Source organism: Solanum stenotomum, chromosome 7 (assembly GCF_019186545.1).
Source record: "Solanum stenotomum isolate F172 chromosome 7, ASM1918654v1, whole genome shotgun sequence".
Taxonomy (NCBI): domain Eukaryota; kingdom Viridiplantae; phylum Streptophyta; class Magnoliopsida; order Solanales; family Solanaceae; genus Solanum; species Solanum stenotomum.
In genome coordinates this window covers 8,620,756-8,634,093 of record NC_064288.1, presented here as the reverse complement: position 1 = coordinate 8,634,093, position 13,338 = coordinate 8,620,756, and the positions used below count along the sequence as shown (strand labels likewise).

The following is a 13,338-nucleotide window of genomic DNA, read 5'->3' as shown; positions in this document are numbered from 1 at the left end:
TCAATTAAATAATATGTTTGGCACATGGATCAACCCCGACCCAACTTTGGTCAAACCTCGAGGACCAAGGACTTATTTTGACTTAACTTATAAACCTTAATTTTAAATGGGCTTGAAAAATTTTATTCTAACTCTATCTCAATAACGAGTTGAATTGAATTGAATTGGCCGCATGAGCTAAGCCAGCCCATTTTGATGACATAACTCATTTTAACGATTCTAAATTATAAGCATTATTAAGCTAATTTGCTATCAAAGATGTCATTTTTGTCCTATATCTAATAGTTATAGCCTCCTCCACATAGTTAATAATGAACACTTAAATAAGTAATCTAATTGTGTGAAAAAAGAACCAATAGTAATTTGGTCAACTCTAACATAATATTATTTATTTTTGTTTTGGCTTTTGAGATTAAAAATATAATTAATAAACACTTTATAATGAGATTGTGAAAAAAGAATCATAGTAATTTAATCAACTCAAACACTTGATTCATCTATTATTACTAGATGAAGAGCTCCCGTGCTGCGCACGACCCAACAATTTCAATTTTGATATACTTTCCTTGTTCAATTTTTCACCTTGTTATTTAAAAAAGATAAATTTTAGGAATCACATAGTTTTAATATGAAATTACAATCTATCCCTCTTTAGTTTGTAATTACATTAATCCCTTAAAAAATAACACAAACCGGATATATAATATGTAACTCGGATACATTAAAGAGTATCTCGGATACATTATAACATAAACCGGATACATAATATGTAGCTTAGATACATTAAAGAGTATCTCGGATACATTATAACATAAACCGGATACATAATATGTAGCTCGGATACATTATAAAATAAAACCGGATACATAATATATAGCTCGGATACATTAAATATTGGCTCAGATATATTAATATGTAGCTCAGATACATTAAAGAAATAAGGGATTTTAGAGGTTTTTAGAAATAGAAGAGGATATTGAAAATAAGGGAAACATAAGACATGTATTTCAGTAATTTTTCCTTTTAAGAATAAATTTTTATTTTTATTAATCATTTTAAATATATTAATAAAGAGAAATTAATATTTTTCATTATTAACCATAGCAGTTGGCATTAATTACTTGTTCTACAATTTTTTTTTCAAGATTCAATTTTAAATATACACATAGTTAATATGGATACAATAGTAAAACATATAGTCATATCAACCATTATTATTTAATGGGCAGGAATTTATTTATGTTCCGACTGCTACTGTGGTTCCTAATATAATATTTTTCATTTTTATATCTATTAAATCCAATTTTATTTTTTTTAAATCCAATTTCCCTTTTTCTTATTCAAATTTTATGTTGCACTCAATTGGAATTTGAATACTTGTGTACATAATTTTAATTTTATTTAATTTCAGATTATGTCAAATAATATTTTTTTAGAGAGAAGTATGGAAGACACTTCTAAATTTGATGCGGATTATTAGTTTCATTTATGAATTATTGACAACTTTAAAAACACTCATTTATTTGACTAGCTGAACTTAAATACACTCAATTTTAAATCCATTCAATTTCAATTGGTCTTTTCTCCATCACAATTATTGTGCAGAGACATCTAAAATAATAAGTCTTGGACAGTTTATTTGTGAAAAAATTGTATTTTCGTTAAGAAGTGTAAATTACAATTTTAATGTGGCCTTTTTTTTTTCTATAACAAAATGTATATTATGATATAATTAATGTTAAACCCCAAATAGAGTTCAACAATTAATTGAACAAAAATTTGGCTAAAAATGAGTGAAGTAATGATAAATCAAAATATTTTTATTCCGAAAAGAACTTAACTTGATAGGTAGGAATAATTTTAGCTTTAGACTTTTCATTTTATTCTTAAAATAAGATTGAATTATAGTCCAACAAAAATTTATGACATGTTTTAAATTATAAATATCAAGTATTTTTTAAATCTGTGTCTAATATGTAATTTAATTTGTCTTGTATATAAAATCAGAAAGTCAGAATCGCAATTCAAATATAAGATTATAGGAATATATATGAAGTCAAATTCAATATCACAACTTACATTTAAAAAAAATAAATTTACTTACTTCTTTAATAAATCTAGCTAGTAAGTGCACTAAGTATCAATATAAATCTTATATTATAAATAATAATAATCAAACAAAAATTTAATTTTTTTTCAATACAACATAAATAACTTTTAGCGGCAATAAATATATATATATTAACAAAGAGTGATAAAGTCTTTATTGACATTAGTTAATTGTCATTGGATACAATGTCGCTATAAGTTTTAGAAACACTTACAAAGAGAGCTAATTGCCACTAAAAATACATATTTAGCGACAATTAAACTATTATCATTAATAAAATACCGTTAAAATCAATTTTAGTATGTCAATACGTTTATTAATAAAATAATACATACGACTAAACAATGTTTAGATAAGTAAATAATGGTAGTTGAAAAATATAGAGGAAAGAAAAATGTATGCTGAGGAAAAAAGTGGCAAGCAAATTATCCAAAGAGTGAGGTTGGGCCCACACGAAGGTAGCTTTTCATCATCACTTTAATAGACACTAATCAATAATGGCAAAAATGTCTGCACAGAACAAATATAACAAAAGCATCTATAAGAAATACAATTTTCCACCAACGTAATTGCTCAATTGCAAATTAAATGACCAAAATACCCTTAACATGCCAAGCAGGCATGTTGATACCAATAGCTTTACTGACTCTTCTAATAGGGTAGAATAAGTAGACAACACTAACAAAGATAAAGTAACAAGCAAATAAAAAGATTGATTCATTATATGTAATAGTAGTCAATTTCGTAATATAAATCAACCAATTTATTGAGTAATTTGTAAATAAACTATCAAACTAATAAAATTATATCGTTCAACTTCATTCAAAAACAAAATTCGAAAATCATTTCTATTTTTGACCATTTCATAGATTTAAGTATTATTCATTTGTTTTGACCTGTGATATTAACAAAATCTACTATTATTAATTGTATGATAAAAGAATGTGATAATAATAACTTGGATTCACAAGGAAGGAGGGGGGAGCGGTGGGTAGTTTGAATTATAGTAAAGTAGCAGCCAGTAGGTAGACCATTCCATAACGACATGAATGGTGGTGCAACGATGAAACTGCTTTATTTTAAGAGAATTTAGAAATAGGTTATACAACTATCGTTTTGATAATTGCGTTCCAATAGCTATAATTTCGTTCGTTATGAAAGATGCGGTTTGTATATTTCGCTTGCGAATATACAAATAGGGTAAGTATATACAAATTATGTATTTATATATTTAGGAACTTTTCAAAACTCTGTTCGTATATTTCGTTTGCCAATATACAAAGAAGTTAATTTATTATAATTTTTTCATAAATCATATATAAATAGCTAGGATAAGCATAGACAAAATTTTGAATTTATAAATTCAAGAACTGAATTATAAAAATTCTTGATTTATACATATCAGGCGAATAATAAGAATTGGAGAAACTATCTATAGCCGCGAATTATATTTTTCTTAAACTGTAGCTATAATACCTAATATATGCTAAATATTAGCTATTCTGCTTAATTTTCCCTTATTTTAGTCAGACGATTTGAATTTGAGCTCTTGATACAAAAAATAAAAATTTTATTGAAAACGTCACTCCAAATGAGCTCTGTAATATGCTAATATTTGAATTTAGTCCGAACTCTAATGCAAGTAGAAAAATTCAAAAAAGAAGAGTAGGACCATTCCGTATGGTGTACCTGCAAGTTGCTTGCTTCGTTGCCACCACCGCATTTAGCGCCCCCCTTTTCCATCCCCACAACCTCCATTCTTCCTTTCTCTTTTTTCAACTCTTTGATTCCTTCCTTTCACCAACATTTCTTTCATCATCTCTATACTTCTTTCTTTGGTCAGAGACGACCTGTGACCAACTCAAACTTAGTCTTCTCACAAACAAACGCGCATTCCCCCCATTTCTCTTTTTACACCAAATCTATAAGAAAAATCGACTTTTTATCACGTCTCTTACACACCCTTTTCATTATTTTTCAAACAAAGCTGCCAATCTTGAATTGCTTGTTGTGACAAGCTCAGATTAGTTTGGTAAGTTGGAGATGATAATGGAAGGATTTCAAGCAACCCCAGATGATGGTGGGATAGCAAAGAGGCTTTGGGTCAAGTTCAAGAACGAATCTTTATGTGCTCTTTATACTCCTTTTGTCGTCTGTTTGGCATCTGGGACTTTAGATTCAAAATCATTTCTTCACTGTATCTCTCAAGATGTCTATTTTCTTCAAGCTTTTGCTCACGCGTAAGAACCCTTTTCCCCCTCACTTTATATCGCTATTTAATTATTAACTTGTGATTGAAGGGAAATTGTAGTTGCTGTTGCTGATTTCTATGGAATCTGTTGATTGATTATTTATTCTTTTGTTACAGATATGAGCTGGCGGAGGATTATGCTGATGATGATGAAGATAAGGAAGCTATTCGTGTAATGAGAAAGCGTGTGTTAAGGAAGCTTAAAGATCAAGATGATCTTGTTCGGGTAAGTTACACCTATGCATAAGAGTTTCCCCTACCTGGTTAATTTCTCTTGCTCATATTGAAATTGATAGAACAAAATAGGATAAAAGCAAATGATGGTACCAACTAGTTGAGATTAACACTTAGTAAATGATGATCTTGTTAGGATTAAGGCTCAAGTGGTTATTGTTATATAAACTTAATGGTCTTGTTAGAGATTTGTATTGTAGGTTTATGTTGGGGTAATGTGAGATCTGGAATTGAGGAAAATTAGTGGTTTTCTTACTTATTTTCTAGTGTTTGCTAAGTATAACATATTGTCCCAAAATCATTTGTATATAATCTATTCAAGCAGTATAGAGGTGGTGGTGGTGTGTGATGGGGGTTATGGGGATGGAGGCGGAGGCGGGTGGAAATGAGACGATCAGAAAATTTTCTCATTTGTAATGAAATTCTTTTCCAGTAGAAAATGTTTTCCAAAAATTTTGAATAACCAAACATGGGAAAATTGGAAAACATTTTCGAAACACACCCATAATTGATTGATTTTTCATATTGTAGTTCAGGCTAACCATTTCAAAATTCAAAGTAACAACAACCAGATCTCTTCTTGTATTTTCAACTTGGGCATGTGATATTTATTGGTAATCTGGAATCATAAATAAATCTAAGATTCTTTTATTGAACTCAAGAGGGCATGTGCATTTTTTTTCTCCAACTCAAGGCTTAGTGATTAGGTTCAAATTCAGTTTCCTTCTATCCATGTTCCCATTGGTGAAAAGGGCAAGGTTGAAATTCCTCCACCCCCAATCTTATCTTGTCTTTTGCTAATTGCAAAAGGTAGTTTAATTGAACATGAATTTTGATGGATAAACTGTCGATCTAGTAGTGTATCTCTTGATGCTGATTTGGGGTACTACTAGATTTTTTTAGAATTCGAAGCCTACTCTTTCATGTGACCATTAGTTGTGAAGTGAAATATGACAGAGAGAAGAAAGAAGAGAGTCCAGTGGTTTGATGGGCTGTTGCACACTTTCTGGAACCTCTTTAAAATGTTTAGATTTTTTTTTTCCCGAAGACTGGATAAAGTCTAAAGAGCGACTGTTCTTGCATTAGTCATATCAGCCTGTAGAGCTATCCGTAGTCCATACTATCAGTATTTATTGGAAATGTCCATCTTTAGTTTTAAAGGAAATATCATAATGCAGGAATGGGGCTTTGAACTTCCAGAAGTTAGCACTTGTGACAGTGCCACAGTTAGATACACTGATTTTTTGCTGGCCACAGCAGCAGGAAAAGTTGAAGGGGAAAAAGGTCGTGGTAAAATTGTGACTCCTTTTGAGAAGACAAGGCTTGCTGCCTATGCGCTTAGTGCAATTGCACCCTGTATGAGGCTTTACAGCTTTCTTAGCAAGGAGATTAAGGCTGTTCTAGTCCCTGAAGAGAGCAATAACATCTATGAGAGATGGATCGACTGTCTATGTTCAGAAAGTTTTGAGGTGTGTTTGATTCTTTAGAGATGCATTATTTTTTTGTTTTTGTAGGGATTTCTTAACCAAATGGCAAGTATACTCTAGTTGAAATTTGTCTAACTGCTCTCTTGTAATGATTCTGTACTTAGGCAAATGCTTCAAGGATTGAGGACTTACTGGATAAACTAAGTGTTACCTTGACTGGCGAAGAACTAGATGTTGTGGAAAAGCTATATCACCAAGCTATGAAACTTGAATTGGAATTCATTGCTGCTCAAGCAATTACTCAGTCCACTATAACCCCCATTTCTCAAGTCCAAGAGCCAGCCGGATGCAATCTTACTCTGTTCTGTGATTTTGACATGACATGCAGTGCTGTTGATTCCTCTGCCCTTTTGGCAGATGTTGCTATCATTGCAGCAGCAAAGACTGACCTGGATGATTGTGAATCCCCATATGTTCATATTTCTGCAGCTGATCTTCGGGCTACTTGGAGCAATCTTTCCAGCAAGTATATTGAGGAGTATGAGCAATGTATAGAAAGCATCAGGCCTAGTGAAACAGGTATGTAGTCTTCATCTATTCTTTTTCTAGATGCCTCTTTTTAGCATAATATTACGGTAATGAGAAGCCCTAAGACATCTCCAATTTATCGCAGTTGGAAGGTTTGATTATGAGGGTCTGTGTAAAGCACTAGTGCAGCTATCTGATTTTGAAAGTAGAGCAAATGATATGGTGGTTCATTCTGGTGTATTAAGAGGGTTGAGTCAGGAAGACATAAAACGGGTTGGGGAGCACCTCATCTTCCAAAACGGTTGCAAAAATGTTTTACAAGAAATTTTGGGACGTGAAAACATGCATGCTGATGTTCATATACTGTCATATTGCTGGTCTGGAGATCTCATCAGATCAGCTTTTTCTTCAGGTATGGTTGTTTCAGCTTATTGCCTGATCATGCACTTCATTGAGTTTTATATTTTCAGATTAGGCATTATATCATAAAAGTCACCAATATGAAAGTTTTTGAGTGCTGAATAGTGGATATCTCGCGTTATAAAGATGACAATTTAAGATGATCCACGCAAGAGATCTCAATGAGGGATAGAGAGTTCACAGGAAAAGATGATTATGCATCTCATTGGAGGAGAAAGTTACGAGTAGAGACTAATAGGAATTTTCTAAGGATGATCACCAAGAATAGCTAGGGAGTAGCTTTGCACTCCATTAAATAATTTGCTGCAGAACACAAAGCAATGAAAACGTCTCCAATATGTAATAAACTAGCTGGCTGAATGTGATCAAAGCAGGAAATTCAAATTCATTTTCTTGTACCAACCCAAAAATTGTACAAATTGCACACAGGGATAGTGGATAATAATGCCCGGTATTCTATAGTTTAATCAAATACTGCAGATGTGAGCACTAATGAGATATAAAAGAACTTGTGAATGGAACTAGGTTGTGTACCTATAGATGTGGATATCCTCTTCTTTTTTTGATGAAGTAATGATATTTCATTGAAAAACATCAAGAAGATGCATTATTGCAACTTATAAGGCAGAAGTACTAAAGTGTACAAGAAAGAGTTAGACAATCCCTTTACAATGTATCAATCTATGACTTACAAAATCCAAAAATTGGTCAGTTTAACTTGATCCAGCAAAAAAGGTTGTGTAAACATTTAACTTTGGGAGAGTGATTTGGAATTGAGATTCCATCATACTCCTATGGTCAAAGCAAAAATTATGATATCTGGAATTCTTTTCTGTTAGATATGGATTAATTTCTTCAACTTTAAGCTGTTGGTTGATATTCTCTCCCATTAACAGGGGCCTTAACAGAGTTAAATGTGCACTCAAATGAGTTACCTTATGAAGGATCTGTTACCACTGGTGACATGATTAAGAAGATGGAATCTCCTATGGACAAGCTTCAAGCCTTTAACGACATCCTGAAGTCCCGTGAGAATAATAGCAAACATACTACAGTTTATGTTGGAGGTTCAGTTGGTGACTTTCTTTGCCTGCTCAATGCAGATGTGGGCATTGTGATTGGTATGAGTGCTGGCCTCAAGAGACTAGGTGACCAGTTTGGTGTTTCTTTTGTTCCTTTGTTCTCTGGTTTGGTAACAAAACAGAGAGAACTAGCTGAAGGTAGCTGTTCTGGTTGGACGGGGATGTCTGGTATTCTTTACACCGTCTCCAGTTGGGATGAGATACATGCATTCATTTTGGGATTATAGACTTCCAAGTCCCCAGCCGGAAGCATACGTCACAGGGATCTGGGGGTCGCTAAATTTGTCTGAAAATAACAAGCATTTAGATAGGTTATATCATCTAACATGTGGCTAATCAAAGTAGATTCCCATGTTGTCATTTCTCGATCACTTTTTCGTCGAGGATTAGTAACCTGTGTCAAGTTGTACTGTAGTGGCTGATTTTTATAGGGCCCAAGGCTTATAGTTTGTTTTCTTCATGCTACTCACCTCTAGTCCAGCGCATCGGCCTCTTGTTTCTAGCAGGCTGATTACTTTTCTCAAGCTTTTAAGAGAGAGAGAAGAATGAGACTCATTGAGGGAGTGCTTACAATGAATTTGTTTTGTGTAAATCCTGAACGTGAGGTGATTTTATTAGGAATCTCATTTTCAGGATATTGTTGCTTCACATATATTTTAGTTAAGGCAACATGGAAATGTCAATTGTTTTATCAAGTTTATTTACTTGTAAACTGAACAAATTGGTTTGAACTATTGTTTTTTTGTTATTTTTTTCCTGGATCAATGAATTAATTATGGGGAATGTATTACTTTCTCATTTGTTAAATGTTTATCTCAATGGATGTGTTGTTTCCACAAAGTGGTTTTGTGGTATATCGTAAATTAGCTAGTTTGTTTTACTAGTCTCCTATAAAAGCAGAGCTACCGCCATTTTGTCATTGAATATTTAAGATAATAATAATTCAAATAATGAGACAGTATGGTACGAAGGAAAATGATTTTCTAGAAAAAATTTTTTCGAAAAACAAGTGAATTTCTTACTTATTTTTTAGTATTTGATAAGTAAATAAGAAAATATTATCCCAAGTGTATTTATATGTTGTTAGCAAGTGGCGGGGGTGGGATGGGGGTTAAGATTAGGAGGGTGAGGAGGAGACAATAAACTTTGGAAGATCATTTATGCAATTTTTTTTCTTATTTTCACTAGGAAAGTTGTATTCTACGTTTTTGAGGAACTTGTTTTAAAAAAATATATATTTCAAAACAATAGAACAATTGGTTTCCTTCATACCAAACACACTAATGTTTGGATTATTTTCCTCATAAAACACAAAAGTCAAATTTTAGAGAGAAGTATTGAAAATACCTTGAATTTGACACAAATTATTAGTTTCGTCCTCAAACTGTTTATAACATTAGAAAACCCGCTCTACTTGACTAATTAAACTTAAATATACCTCCGATCTGCTACGTGACATAACAAGTAGACTCAAACTCTTGTAGGAGCATTAAACTCTTAATAAAAAGTCGAGAGATGGTAGAAACACCCCTAAACTTGACAAGAACCTAAGGCTGTATTTTACTCATGTTACAAGATTATGGTGTATTTAAGTTCAGTAATCAAAGTAAAGAAATATTTTAAGGCCGTTACTAGTTTAAGAATAAAATTAATAATTGATATTGAGTTCAGGAATATTTCCAATATTTTTTCTAAATTTTATGGACATGTTCTCTACAATGTCTTAAAAGTGTAAAAATTAGATTCACAAATTGATTGTTCTATACACATATACATATGCTGTATACTTTGTGGAAGTACTTGGCAATAATGCCATAACTTTTTTAAAAACGGCAAACCGAAAGCTAGCAAATAAATTAAAGTTAAAATTACGTGTGATTTTTTATATTACAGTATTGAGTGTGAAAACTTAGACAAACATTAATTTGTTGCCATTATTAAGATTTGGGACACTTTCTACGTCTTTAAATTTTCTTTAATTATGAGGTTAAACACTTTTTTTTAAAAAAAAAATTAGATGTGTTAATCCCTCCCTTATAATCTTAATGAAGGGCATTCTTTTCAATAATATGTATTAAATTTACACACCACTTTTCCTTATCTTTTTATTTATTTATTGGGATCATGTTAGTGAGTAAGTCTATTTGTGGTGCATGTGGCACATGTGGAGCCACTGTGATTTTGGTTTTGTTTTTTCATCAATCATTCAATTCTTTCTCTTTGGGAATATAATTAACAAAACTTTAAAACCTTTGGGGTGTATTGAAAGTACATTTAACCCCATGTGGATGCTCTCACTCCCATCTATCCCACACATCAAATCATTGAGAATCAATCCTATTATTTTAAATAATTTATCTTTCTCTAAACACATTAGATCACCGAATGTGAGTGTCCAATATGTGTTTTCATATTACCTATATTATCCATTGCTTTTTATTAGGTTGAGAATACATACTTTTATTTCAAGGTTTTTTTTTTCTTATTCTTTTCTCCTTTTAGGATGTGTTTGATGTGAAGGAAAATATTTTCATGTTTATATTGAAAGTTTTTTCTTTGGAAAATGGGTGGTCCTGAATAGAGGTAGAGAGGTCTAGAAAATATTTTTTATTTTAGCTAGAGAGTAGAAAATACTTTTTAAGAAAATAGTTTCTAATTCAAAAATCAATCCCGATAATCTATGCGGTACCTGCTCAAACACCCGAATCAGAATACGACTCTGACAATCAATCGAGATCCGACCCTAATACCTGACCTCGACTCTTGACTCGGGATCTGACATTCAAATTGAGACCTGAACTCGACACTCAAATCAGGACACAACCACGATGACGGATACGGATCCAACCCGACACCTGACTCAAGCCCCTACATTTGAATTGAGACCCGAACTTGACACCCGACTCAGGACCTGACCCCGACTCTCAACCTGGGACCCGACATTCAAACTAGGACCTGATCCATACTCCTGAACTGAGACTTGACACCCAAATCAAAACCCGATCTCGACACTCGACGTAAGACTCGACTTTCGCAATGGTGACCCGACTCCGACTCTCGATTCGGGACCTAACCTTTAAATTGGAACCCAACATTGACACTCGACTCAAAATTTGACTCCAACACCTACTCGAAATTCCACCCTGACACCTAACTCGAGATCCGACCTTGAATCTTGACTCGAGACCCGACATCCAAATTGGGATCTGACTTTGACCCAATCCAGGAATTTGATCTCAAATCAAGATCGAAAGTCGGTTTCTGAATCGAGAATTTGGAGTCGAATCTCGCCTTAGTACAAAAAATTAGTACACGAGACTTGAATTAGGGTGGAAAGTTGAAGTGTGAGATTGAAAAAGAGTTTTGGAAAAATGTTTTCCTTAGTACTTGGAGATAAGTCATTTTCCTTAAATTTGAGGAAAATAAGTTACTACTACTATTCGATCTTTAAAAACAATCACTCACTTATTCAAAAAATTTATAAAATGTTAGGATAATTTATTTCCCTAGAAGTAATACCCATTAATTTGTTATAATAACACAAAATTTGATAATTTTTTAAAAAAATTATCCATAAATTCTTGTGATTTTCAACATGTGATGTCATTAGTAATAAAATGAAATTAAGAAGTTAAAACTATGAAATAGGGGGGAAATAATAGAAATGTCTTAACATGATTTGTCTGTCTAATTAATAATTGGGAAAAAAAAAAGAAAAGAAAATAGACAAGGAAGATGCAGTTTCACATGAGCCCCTCAATACTTGAGAAGCCAAGAAACAGCACCTAACAAAGTCACACACTACTCACTACCTATTATTTTTATAATTCAAAGAAAAATACCTCAAATGCTCCCACATGATTCCATGTGAATTTTTTCCTGTTTTCCCCTTTGTTTTACTCTATTTTAAATTTAATTAATAGGTACACTTGTTTCCTCCATTTTCCCTATCTGTTAATTTTATCTCCTTTTAATTTAACCAATTTTCTATTCATTTGACTATCCTTCGATATAAGGGAAGGGTCATGTTATTAAGATTCAGATAAAAAAAAAAGTTTCAAAACTTTTATATATGTACAATTTGTGACCATCGAAAAAGATTTATTAAATATGAACGATTCACATCATCATAGTAATAGTATAGCTTCAATTCCAAACATGATATGATCATACTATTTCATTTATTTGTGTGTTATGAGTCACTTGGTTACAATTTTTTCTGTTGTGTTGATTCTTGATATTTACCTCTTAATTTGGAATAGAAGTTTCTTGGATCCAGATCAATAAATGAAACAGAAATTGAGGTGGGTAAGGTCTTTAACTAACTTTAGAAAGAAATAAGTAATTTTAGAAAGTCATCTTGTGGCCACTTTCTACTTTGTCTAATCTAAAGAAGACATAATGTATAAATATATCATGAATAGACATTTAAATTTATATAAATTTGAATAATTAGATACGTACGTCCCACGGTATGACATTGACATAATACACGTATGATGTAAATTGCTAGATAGGACACATGTATCTACTTGTTAACTCTATACAAGTTTAAGTGTCTACTCGTGCACACCCAAATTTGGAAGAGATATATATCAAACGAAACTAAGTTAAATGACAAAGTTTCAAGTCATGTCCAATCGATTATAAAAATACTTATAGAAAAATCATAGCTTGGTGTATAATACATTCTAGGTTCATTAAGGGTTTCAGAAAAGTCGACAATCTACCATAATATACAAACATTAATGATCGTTTCCACATTGAATATTTATATAAGTAAAAAAAATATTAATCAACAACCTTGATAAAATTCTAACTAACTTGTTATTACATGTTAAATGACATTTTATATCACAAATTTTACACCGTCAATATATGTAATGTTTTTTTTGGGTGATTATTTTTGTCATCAATTAAAACTGTCTTGTTAAACTTTATAATTAAAAAAAAAAGGTAAGATGAAACATTAAGAATGGAGTAGAGTAACCTTCACTCGTAATTAATCTTGAAATCTTTGTCATTCACATGAGTTAACAATACCTTTGTCCTTCAAGAAAAAGCTGCCTTTCCCTATATTCTCTCACTATACACACTTTTTCCTCATCCACCATCTAGCTTAATTAACCCTTTTTTAAAAAAAATAAAAAAATAATTAATTTAATACATTCATTACTCCTTTGTGACAATAGAAACCAACTTCACATAAATATGTGATTTATTTAAAATTGTTCAACTATATATATATATATATATATATATATATATATATATATATATATATAT

The 13,338-nt window shown here is 31.8% G+C and overlaps 1 protein-coding gene across 1 annotated transcript; it reads left to right on the top strand.

Annotated features, from left to right (window-relative positions):
* Positions 1-3,853: 3,853 nt before the first annotated feature.
* LOC125870158 (bifunctional TH2 protein, mitochondrial-like) lies at positions 3,854-8,820 on the top strand. Its single transcript, XM_049550503.1, has 6 exons — positions 3,854-4,350; positions 4,479-4,587; positions 5,774-6,064; positions 6,187-6,601; positions 6,696-6,962; positions 7,867-8,820. Exons 1-6 carry the CDS (start codon positions 4,154-4,156, stop codon positions 8,277-8,279), a joined length of 1,692 nt encoding a protein of 563 aa, XP_049406460.1. The 5' UTR covers positions 3,854-4,153; the 3' UTR covers positions 8,280-8,820.
* Positions 8,821-13,338: the final 4,518 nt, after the last annotated feature.